Source organism: Tarenaya hassleriana, unplaced genomic scaffold, assembly GCF_000463585.1.
Source record: "Tarenaya hassleriana unplaced genomic scaffold, ASM46358v1 Cleome25, whole genome shotgun sequence".
In the NCBI taxonomy this organism is placed as follows: domain Eukaryota; kingdom Viridiplantae; phylum Streptophyta; class Magnoliopsida; order Brassicales; family Cleomaceae; genus Tarenaya; species Tarenaya hassleriana.
The window spans coordinates 299,565-310,943 of record NW_010965775.1 but is presented as its reverse complement, the minus strand read 5'-3'; the positions used below and the strand labels follow the sequence as shown (position 1 = coordinate 310,943).

The 11,379-nt window shown below is 41.2% G+C and overlaps 3 protein-coding genes across 3 annotated transcripts in view; 1 reads left to right on the top strand and 2 right to left on the bottom strand.

Moving 5' to 3' along the window:
* Positions 1 to 220: 220 nt before the first annotated feature.
* Positions 221 to 6,723, top strand: LOC104816183 (uncharacterized protein At5g01610). Its single transcript, XM_010544883.2, has 5 exons — positions 221 to 347; positions 984 to 1,031; positions 5,306 to 5,499; positions 6,007 to 6,061; positions 6,170 to 6,723. The coding sequence occupies exons 3-5, from the start codon at positions 5,413 to 5,415 to the stop codon at positions 6,538 to 6,540; spliced, it is 513 nt and encodes a 170-aa protein (XP_010543185.1). The 5' UTR covers positions 221 to 347; positions 984 to 1,031; positions 5,306 to 5,412; the 3' UTR covers positions 6,541 to 6,723.
* On the bottom strand, positions 1,193 to 3,059 carry LOC104816182 (ferritin-1, chloroplastic). The gene is made up of 8 exons (XM_010544881.2): positions 2,665 to 3,059; positions 2,499 to 2,582; positions 2,344 to 2,404; positions 2,171 to 2,258; positions 2,033 to 2,094; positions 1,833 to 1,898; positions 1,670 to 1,733; positions 1,193 to 1,506 (listed from the first exon to the last, which is right to left on the bottom strand). Exons 1-8 carry the CDS (start codon positions 2,976 to 2,978, stop codon positions 1,463 to 1,465), a joined length of 783 nt encoding a protein of 260 aa, XP_010543183.1. The 5' UTR covers positions 2,979 to 3,059; the 3' UTR covers positions 1,193 to 1,462.
* A 920-nt stretch (positions 6,724 to 7,643) lies between the features above and the next one.
* LOC104816179 (protein BREAST CANCER SUSCEPTIBILITY 2 homolog B) overlaps positions 7,644 to 11,379 on the bottom strand; it is a 10,592-nt gene continuing 6,856 nt past the window's right edge. Inside the window, exons 19-21 of the mRNA XM_019202847.1 lie at positions 8,301 to 8,453; positions 7,957 to 8,118; positions 7,644 to 7,866 (exon numbers count right to left, since the gene is read on the bottom strand). Coding sequence (XP_019058392.1) covers positions 7,819 to 7,866; positions 7,957 to 8,118; positions 8,301 to 8,453 — 363 coding nt within the window. The 3' untranslated portion in view covers positions 7,644 to 7,818. The remainder of the gene's footprint in view (positions 7,867 to 7,956; positions 8,119 to 8,300; positions 8,454 to 11,379) is intronic.

Genomic DNA, 11,379 nt, shown 5'->3' with positions numbered 1-11,379 from the left:
CTTTCCCTCTGTTTGTTCTTTTTAAACTCCAATGATCAACATGAAGTTTAGTGGCAGGAAAAAGAAAGAGAGCTTATTCTCACGGATTTATTCAATTTGAATATAATTAGCCTCATCTATATTGGGCCGTTAAAGGGTCTTAAGGCCCATTACTTATTTATTGATGGGCATTATAGTAACAATCAGCCGGCGCTGATATCAGCATTCCTTCTTTTTTTTTTTTCCTCGCGACGATGTTGGGAATGGGATGGGTTGGTTCCGTCCCGCAGGAGACATCGCCAATTCGCCATAGCCGCAGCTTAGTGGTCGGACTATCTGCGATGGATTTCCCGCTTAAACCTTAACAGGTTGAATTTCTCTTCTTCTTTGCATTTTCTTCGCTTATATTCGTTTTCTTTCATCCAATTTCGTTTACTAGTCTCTTCCGACGAGCTTGTTCTCTTTTAGGGTTCTTGCCGGAATTTCTCCTGTTCGGATTCTAGTTGTTCCGAGAATTCTAGGTTCTCACTTTATTTATCCATAATTCATTATTACAATGCATAGTATGTCTCATGTAAGAACCGCGAATTTCTGTGCACTTTGTTTATGATTGGATGCAATTACGCTACACCCGGAGTTCTGAAATGTTTCTATGCATTTGGTCGAAACCATCATCTCTTCTCATCCTACCGAGGTCTGATTTGGTTACTATGTTTCCAAAGGACTTTTCTGTTCGAATGGTTTGTTTTGCGTTCTAGGGTTGATACATGAGTTTTTTTTTTCTAGGGTTATTTTTGCGGTATCGTTGCGTCTAGGAGTTGAACTCGGTTAAGAACACCTAAGGATCTCAATTTTTTTGAGGTTAGAGGTTGAAGAAACGTTCTCTAAAGAAGTTTAGTGATACGCCTAAAGCACAGTAATATCTCCGAAAAGATTGATGTTGCTCCATGTACGCCATGAATAGGCTCAATGATCACATCTAACATTTTGTTCCCATTATACAGAGTCGCTGCTGAGCAGGCGCTTCCTTTCTCACACGCTTCATAAGTCAGGTATGTCCTCTACCTTCTTCTGTATGGTTTACTGTGTGCAGTCGAAGTTCCAAGTTCTATTGGTAAAATGTTAGCCAGATTAGTCAACATATGTGGTGAATGATTTTCTAGATTCAGGACGACATTAGATTTGGTATTGATTTCTTCTACAGTAGAAATAGTTATAGAAGTGCATATCCATTAGCCAAATCCTGAATATGTAGGTGAATAGGATCTTGCCATGGATAACAAAACCCTTAAATCCATTAAAAAAAACAACAGTTGTAGGAATGAAATCGATCTAACATCGGCACACTATTATTATTACTTCATAGCTTCCGTCAAAAAGATCAGAGCACAGTAGCACTACATCTCATTATTTGGCTTGAGATGTTAAAACACAGTGCCAGTCCAATCTAGCTGCAGAACACATCCCCAAGAGATGTGCAGATTTAAACAGCTTCATCCAGGAGCCTTTGGTCGAAGTGCCAAACTCCTGCAAAAACAAGTAAAAATTTAGGAAAATGATAAGCAAAATGGCCTCTCCCACAATCATAGTCGCCTACTAAGTGTTTTTAGTCATACCATCGATCAAAGTGCAAACCAAAATATAGTTTTAAAAACATAGGAAAGGATGATTAGCGGTATCTGAGTCATACCGTGGCCTTTGCCGACCATCCTGAGCTGCGTGATGTAATCTGAGATCTTCTTGATGGCTTCAACCTATATTCATCAGGAGATAAAGAAACATCAATCAGGAAATCCTTCAATCCAAAAATTCATTGTTTTCCTTCTCTTAATCTTATAGAAGAGTGTGCCTACCTGTTCTCCTAGAAACTCGCTCTCAATGAAATCGGCCAACTGGGGATCATCGTTCTCTGTTGCCACCTGTTTCTCACCATTCAACTTAATTAGACACACACACACACCGCATTGATAGAATGACTTCTAAACTAGGTCCAGGGCTTAGACAGAATGTGACCAAATTTTGTGAACTGAAAGGGTAAGATTGGGAAACTTACGCTGTGAACGTTCAGGAGCTTCTGATTGGTAAGCTTCTCCAGGGATAGAGCCAACTCCATAGCTGAATTAGACAAAATCACAACCCCACCAAAAAAACAGATAACAATTAGTTTAAGAATGAGATTGGATTAGTTTACCATATAACGCATCTCCTTTCTCGGTATGCTCAAACTCTGAAACAGGCGGTACAATCGCGTGGAGCTTCACCCTCCCGCCTCTTTTGTTCTGTATAAACCATAATAAGGCTTTTTATCAGCTACAATTAATCACTCCCAAGCAGATACGCTTTCTTTTTACTACAAAAATCAACCTGATACTCCATCAGCTTCTCAGCGTGCTCCCTTTCTTCATCGCTTGCCTCCTTGAAAAATCTACCCACATAAAAAAAGGGGGTATGAATGGAGTAAGCCCTCTGTTGTAAATAGGAGGAATAGGAATAATAGCTCAAAATAAGGAGATTCGTACTTGGCGAGGCCCTTGAGTGCGACGTTATCCCTGTCGAAATACGCGTACATGGAGTGGTACACGTACGATACATTGTATTCCACACTACAAACACCACATCAGATTTGAGATTTCATCCCATAAGAGATGTAGGCCAAAATCAGTTTAAAAAAAGAGAGGGGCTTACTTGATCTGCTCGTTGAGGGCGGCTTCGCAAGCGTCGGCATATCTCTGGCGAGCGAGGGAGACTTGTGGAGTGATGGGAATAGCGAGTTCTGCCTTCTTCACCTCCTCGAACGGCTGGAACACCACTCCCGTCATCGGCATGTTGTTTGTGTCCACCGATGACCCAGCCGCTGCCACGACCACGGCCACGGCCTTCCTCCTCTGCAGCTGCATAGACACCGTCCTTACCCTATATGAGGATACGTCGGGGCCATTGGATGATCTCTGACCAGCCAGGTGTTTGGTTGTGAACGATGAAATTGCTCTCGAGGCCATTTCTTCTGGTTGTGGGGCTTGAAATGAAAATCTGAGTGTGTTTGGGGGCGGCGATGGATGATGGGCGTGTGGAGGAGGGACGAGGGGGGTCTAAATTGTGGGAGACGAGGGATTGTGAACCGCTGGATTGGATCCACGTGGACGGATGAGATAGGAACAGATGTAGGGGCGCGTGGTGGCCTCGTGCTCCGTCCAATGCCCCCCAGCCGCTGCCACGACCACGGCCACGGCCTTCCTCCTCTGCAGCTGCATAGACACCGTCCTTACCCTATATGAGGATACGTCGGGTCCATTGGATGATCTCTGACCAGCCAGGTGTTTGGTTGTGAACGATGAAATTGCTCTCGAGGCCATTTCTTCTGGTTGTGGGGCTTGAAATGAAAATCTGAGTGTGTTTGGGGGCGGCGATGGATGATGGGCGTGTGGAGGAGGGACGAGGGGGGTCTAAATTGTGGGAGACGAGGGATTGTGAACCGCTGGATTGGATCCACGTGGACGGATGAGATAGGAACAGATGTAGGGGCGCGTGGTGGCCTCGTGCTCCGTCCAATGGGATAGTGTGAACGTGCTTATATTCCATCCACGTCACCATCTCAGCATATCTGTCCAAAAAAAGCTTTTGTCTCTTTCCTTTTTCTGATTAGATTCTCCACCATACACATCGGTCTCACTCGCACCTTCCCATTGCGTCCCACGTACTCGCCCTCTTCCGTTTCCTGTACGGAAATAAATTTCTTTGATGGGAAAATATTTTCTGTGCGAAGAAAATTTATAATTGTGTTTTAAAAAGGATGATTCATTGTATATATTTCGATTTTTATTATAAATAGAAAAAACAGCCGAAAAATGTAAAGTAACAACTATACACAGTAACTATCGATTTTAGGTTATAGATTTCAAAAATATGTTTGTCACATCTGATTCAGGGTATAATATGAATAATTCATGATTTTTTTGCTTGAAAAAACTAGTCTTTTCCAATTCATAGATTGTATTTTTTGGAAAGTTATAAATTGGGTGCAGTAACATTTGCATCGAGATCAAGGCTGGGTAAACTCACCGCACGGTCAGCGCACCACGTATAGGTAGTCGTGTTCCTAACAAATATTCGGGGTGGATGTTTTGGTTAGATTCTTCGAAACTGAACCGAAAAATATGATATTTTTCTCGATCCGAACCATTCTAAATTTCCGAATGATATTATTTTTAGAAATCTAAATTTTCCGGAATCGAACCGAATCGAATTTTAAAAAACCCCGAAAAAACGAAAATTTTTAAAGAAAATCAATCTTTTTTTAATAAAAACCGGAACTGAACCGAACATAATATAAAAACCGATTGGTATCTATTTTTGTAAAATCGAAAAAACCGAACCGATGCATTTCCGTTCTGAATCCAAACCGATTTCCGAAACGTCCACCCTTGACAAATATACCCTTGACAAATATACAGCCTCAGCCCATCCTTGTTAACAGTAGTCTGTCAAAGGAAAAACCACTAAGTAAATTTACAGCCAAATCCATTTGGGAAGATTGTGACAATCCGACATACCTTTGTGATCCCACTTGACTCTTGTGCCTGATTTCTTTTTAATATAAATTAACCATTAAAAAAACATTTGTAAGAGGTCATATCATTAGATTGTGGACGCAACTAAAAATATATTGTTTTTGTTTCTTAAGGTTTAGATTAGTTGCTCGTAGGAGAGTTTATTTTTTAATTTCCGTCACTAGGTATATGTTTATATGTACAAATATCTTTTGAATTTATTCAAAGGTACTCAAATTTTTATGGATGCTTGACTTTTGAAACAGAGTGGAGTTTGAGCTTATCTGGATGGGAAAAAAAGGGTTACCTTTATAACATAATATAAGACATGAATTTTCAACGGAAACTTTTAGAAATTTCTTCTTATTTCAGAGTACTTTAACCCCGTTTGTTAGAATTTTTTTCAATGGAATAAGGGTTACAAGATTCTTTTTCAAAGTCGAAACGAAGGTTGCTTGCATACAAATAGTTTTTATGTAGTTTCCAAATAATGTTAATCATTATTATACACATAAAAAGAGATTTGGGAGTGCTAAATTGTGCATTGTAGTATGGCGAGTAGGAACATAAATCGTACTCTCGCGCATGAGAAGGTTTTTATAGTCCTTTGTCGTCATCCGAGATAATTACGGGTTGGCGGAGAAAGTGGGCATAAATTGGTAACCAGTAATGTCCAGTGACTTTTCATATAATTGTATGAATTAATTTAAGTTTAAATGTAATAGATTGATTCTATTTTACTTTTAAAAAAAAAAGGAATGATGGATGTGACGTGGCAGATCATAAGGGAATATTTAGTAATAATAAGTGAATATGATGAAACGAGAAGTCTGAGAGAGAGGATTTCTTCCCGGTCGCGGTTGAAGAGATCTGTCTCAGATCTAAGATGGATCAGATATTGAACAAAGTCGGATCTTACTGGATCGGCCAGAAGGCTAACAAGCAGCTCGACTCCGTCGGCGACGACATCAATGTACTACTCTTCTCTCCTTTCCTGTCTTCCTGATTTAGAAATTGTCCTCAATTGATCATCCATCCTTCCTTGTTTCCTCCTATTCCGGTTCATCGGTCTATTGTTTCTGCGTATTACCGATCTGATTGTGTATTTAACCCGATGGATGATGGATGGACCTGTAGGATCTGCATTAGATCTCTGCCATTTAATTCTAATAGCGAGTATGGCGTTGTTTTGGTATGTTTATTTGGGTTTCTGCGGATGCTGTGGCTTTTGTTGGTCTTATTAGGTGAATTCGTCCGTGGAAGGAACCATTTATCTATACGTATTTGTAACCTTTTCAATTCCCAGATTCCTATGACTGTATCTTATCTAACACATTGCAAGATGTAGTTTAAAAGCGTTTTGTTCTTGGCTATTGCCTGCCTATACTACAATCTCTTCTCCATTCTAGCATGGAAGGAGGAGCAAAATGATAGTCTTGTATCTTTCTTTTTCCGTGATATCTTTTTTTTTCTTTTCTAGTCACTGTCGACGAGCATTGAAGGGGGAGCGAAATGGTTGGTCAACAAAATCAAAGGTTTGTACTTTTGCATTACTTGTGTTGCTTTAAGTTGAGGACAGCCGAATCAGTTGGAATTTCCAACTCCAAATTGTGAAAAGTTCTGTTTCTTTCTTTGTGAAAAAGGAAAAATGCAGAAGCCATTGGCGGAGCTGCTCAAGGAGTACGGCTTGCCCGTCGGGATTTTCCCACGAGATGCGACCAACTACGAGTTCAACGAACAGACGGGGAAACTAACTGTTTTCATCCCAACGATGTGTGAAGTTGGATACAAAGACTCATCGGTTCTGAGATTTAACACGACGGTAACGGGGTATCTGGAGAAAGGGAAGGTGGGGGAAGTGGAAGGGATGAAGACAAAGGTAATGATATGGGTGAAAGTGACATGTATCTCTGCGGATTCATCAAAGGTCCATTTCACAGCGGGTATGAAGAAAAGTCGAAGCAGAGATGCTTACGAGGTTCTTAGAGATGGCGTCGAGGTCCTCAAATTCTGAAACACTTCACTATCCATTTTCCTTCAACCTCTTGTTGTCTTTTACATATATGGGTGATGCCACCAGTTTCGAGTTACTCCTCTTTGTGTTGTTGATGGATATTGTGGCAAATTGACGAGTCTTCCTCCTGCCTTGTATTTTTGGTTAACTATATCCATATTATTTTATTATTTTATAATTTTATTTTTTGTTAAAAATGTTTTTACCCTATCTAGATTTTCAAATTGTTGGTTATTCTCCACAAACTTTAAAAATTTGTTGTTTTACCAAGACATTTGCTATTTCAGATTATTTACTAATGTAGACTATATTTTCTTACTATGCCTATTTTTAGCATGACATTTTTGTTTAAACTGGGTTAAATAATTTATAAAAATAATAAAGTAAAGATCTCTCGCGCATATACCACTCGCACATGTAGCGCGTGATGCTCACGTCCCCAAAATCTCTGGACTATAACCCACCAAAATGAGCCATTTCGCTAAAAACGGAAAAATGAGCGCGTGAGTCTGAGTTTTAGGGTCTCTTCCTTTTTTTTTTGTTTGCTCGCCTCTTTCTCTCCAACTTTTTTTTTTAATTTTTTTTTTCATGTAATTTTTGCACGAGCTACAAACCAACTCTTGAATTTCTTTTACGTTTTTTTTGTTTTTTATTTTCTTCTTAATTTGTCTTTTTACCTCACGTATTTGGTTTGAAACGATATTATATTTTAAGAAAAAACATCAGTATATTTTAGTTTTTTTTTAATCACGCCTCAATCTTTAGGCAATTTTATCTCATATAAATTGTTATAAAAATCATATCTATTATATTATTAACTCTCGATTTCTGACAAATTTTTTGAATATTATATATAAATAATTTCAATGCTTTTAGAAAAATACAATGTTATCAATCCATTTAATACATGGAAGCTTCTCTCTCAGCGGCCGAATCTTCCAGGCATACTTGAGGGTTCATCATATCACACTCGTAAATATTCAAAGTTTGGATACGCCACTTCTCACAAGGTTTGGATACCCAAACAATCGTGTTGTTTTGCGGTTGGCCTTATTCGTCCCCTAAACCCTTTGAAACCAAGGCTTGCACAAAAGTATTTCATCTGTACCAAAAAGAAATCACCATATTTGTCCAAATTTTGTTTTATATAGTTTGTACAATGTAGGTAGATAGCAATACATGATCGATATAAACCAGGAAAATCAATACCCTGACCAAGAGAAGATTTTTAACACCGCCAGTCGGACGGTTATCTCCTCAGGCTTATTATATTTACAATCAGCCACTGATTATAAATAAAACCCTCTGCTGAAGCTTTTCAATCACCTGAGACAGAAAAAGAATCAACCAAAACTGTCAGTTTCATAACGTAACCAACGACAGTGGAACAGAGTTTTGAAGATAATAAAAACACACCGAGGTAGAGAACTTAGCCCATCTTTGGACATTGTCACGGGCAGTTCTAAGGTGGGAAGGCGAATCGAAATTCATGAAGTAGATTGAATTCTCTGTGGCTTCAGCTACCCACAGATTGTTCATATTGTCCTTTGGCCTTTTTATGAGATTGCAGAACCCCACCTGCCAAAAGTATTGAATTCTCTCTTTCAGCTCTCTTTTCATTTTTTTTGTACAACCCTTCTATGTATGAAAGAAAGATTCTAATCCCACTAATCAATGAGTTCATAATGTGCTTATTCCTTTATGCAAATCTCCTCACTTTATGAATTGAACACACGCCCAAATAACTATATCTTACGTACTGTGGAACCGACAAGATTATAGTTGATGTGTGGAAGCGAAACGTCACCCATATCTGGCGAGCTGAAGCTTATAGCCAGAAGACTATTCGATATTTCTTCTGACTGTGAATGTGGACACGACCCATCTGCCACAAACACCCACTGCTTTTTTTGCTGACCATCTGTGCAAGCTTCTGATAGATGTATGGGTTAGGTAGATTCATTGAATCTGGACTATAGTTAGTATGGGTTGTTTGGGTTGTTACTATTAGTTAGTTAGTAGTCTTGGCTATGAGTAGTTATAAATACAGATTAGATTGGGGGAAAAGGATTTACGCAGAAATTGGAGAAAGGGTTAGGGTTTGTTTGGGGAATGAGAGTTGGGATCCTCTCATAAAACAAGATCATCCAAAGTTGTATTCAGGTTTTCGGTGAGGAATAAAGGCTCGATTGGTGCTGGAAAGTTGAGTTTCAGATTCTGAACCTTAACAGATTGGTATCAGAGCCCGTCTTCAATGGGAAATGGCAGAAACCCATGAGCAACGAATGGCGCAGTGGGACAGAGTAGAGGAAATGTTGTCGAAGCTGTGTCGGTGGATGGAGGCCGATTGCGATCGTTGGAATTCGACAACCTGGTCGAATCCGGCACCAGCAACGGTAGCCGACAAGAAGCAGACAAATCGCGATCCAGATCCGCAGATCGATTGCGATCAAGCACCGAAGAACCTTCCGGAGGTTCGAGAGGTGAATCCGCAGCCGAAAGAGGAAGGCGATGCGCAGCAACAGGAGCGATTCATCGGAAAAGGCAGTTCCCACCTCAAGGTGATGCCGATCGCGTTCGTCGACCGCGTACAGGCTAATCACGACCAGAACATGCCGATCGAGGACTTGCCGACCGATCGAAACAAAGTCCCAAAGGATCCAACAGCTGCCAGATTCATGTGATGGGAGAATACATAACAAAGCTCTTTCAGACCGATTCATCGGGAAGACTGATTCGCACATGAAGAAGACGACAATTCGCTGTCCAAAATCTGCTTAAGCTCCACTAACCATTCCAAGTCTGCCAAAAGTTGTTTTTGATTCGGAGCTGGCTGGAACTCGTTTCCAATGGCCTGCTTCCGTAATTTCTGATATGTCTTGCTTGCCCAACGGATATGCGTGTCTTCCTCCTCCATTCTATACGAGTACCACAACGATCATATAGTAAGAGTCTAAAAATTTCCCAATCTCGATACATCCCAATTTTTTTCTGGCCATCGAACAACATCAGAGCTTCCCCACCCAAATCTGTAGATTCTAGGTAAAACATCTCCTTGTCACTACAACCACCAAATCCAAAGTACCTTTCAGTTTTGACATCCCATTCCAAAATGAAGCTGTCATCGAACACCGGAATTGTCGTCTTCTTCATGTGCGAATCAGTCTTCCCGATGAATCGGTCTGAAAGAGCTTTGTTATGTATTCTCCCATCACATGAATCTGGCAGCTGTTGGATCCTTTGGGACTTTGTTTCGATCGGTCGGCAAGTCCTCGATCGGCATGTTCTGGTCGTGATTAGCCTGTACGCGGTCCCAAAAGTTGTTTTTGATTCGGAGCTGGCTGGAACTCGTTTCCAATGGCCTGCTTCCGTAATTTCTGATATGTCTTGCTTGCCCAATCTGACTGCTTGTTCAATCCAAACTGCAGAAATATCCCTTTCTCTGACTGAGACACCAGCCCACTAAGAATTTCATCATCACATGTCTTCCTCCTCCGTTCTATACGAGTACCACAACGATCATATAGTAAGAGTCTAAAAATTTCCCAATCTCGATACATCCCAATTTTTTTCTGGCCATCGAACAACATCAGAGCTTCCCCACCCAAATCTGTAGATTCTAGGTAAAACATCTCCTTGTCACTACAACCACCAAATCCAAAGTACCTTTCAGTTTTGACATCCCATTCCAAAATGAAGCTGTCATCGAACACCGGAATTGTCGTCTTCTTCATGTGCGAATCAGTCTTCCCGATGAATCGGTCTGAAAGAGCTTTGTTATGTATTCTCCCATCACATGAATCTGGAAAACCAGCAGCTGTTGGATCCTTTGGGACTTTGTTTCGATCGGTCGGCAAGTCCTCGATCGGCATGTTCTGGTCGTGATTAGCCTGTACGCGGTCGACGAACGCGATCGGCATCACCTTGAGGTGGGAACTGCCTTTTCCGATGAATCGCTCCTGTTGCTGCGCATCGCCTTCCTCTTTCGGCTGCGGATTCACCTCTTGAACCTCCAGAAGGTTCTTCGGTGCTTGATCGCAATCGATCTGCGGATCTGGATCACGATTTGTCTGCTTCTTGTCGGCTACCGTTGCTGGTGCCGGATTCGACGCCTCAGTTTCAGCTTGTCCTCAAGCTGATGATCTGGAATTCGTTCGTTCAAATCTTCGTCGACCGCTAACTTTCCGAGCGTAGTATAATGGCTGTCCAAAATCTGCTTAAGCTCCACTAACCATTCCAAGTCTGCCAAAAGTTGTTTTTGATTCGGAGCTGGCTGGTTGTTTGGGTTGTTACTATTAGTTAGTTAGTAGTCTTGGCTATGAGTAGTTATAAATACAGATTAGATTGGGGGAAAAGGATTTACGCAGAAATTGGAGAAAGGGTTAGGGTTTGTTTGGGGAATGAGAGTTGGGATCCTCTCATAAAACAAGATCATCCAAAGTTGTATTCAGGTTTTCGGTGAGGAATAAAGGCTCGATTGGTGCTGGAAAGTTGAGTTTCAGATTCTGAACCTTAACAGATTGGTATCAGAGCCCGTCTTCAATCGGAAATGGCAGAAACCCATGAGCAACGAATGGCGCAGTGGGACAGAGTAGAGGAAATGTTGTCGAAGCTGTGTCGGTGGATGGAGGCCGATTGCGATCGTTGGAATTCGACAACCTGGTCGAATCCGGCACCAGCCACGGTAGCCGACAAGAAGCAGACAAATCGTGATCCAGATCCGCAGATCGATTGCGATCAAGCACCGAAGAACCTTCTGGAGGTTCAAGAGGTGAATCCGCAGCCGAAAGAGGAAGGCGATGCGCAGCAACAGGAGCGATTCATCGGAAAAGGCAGTTC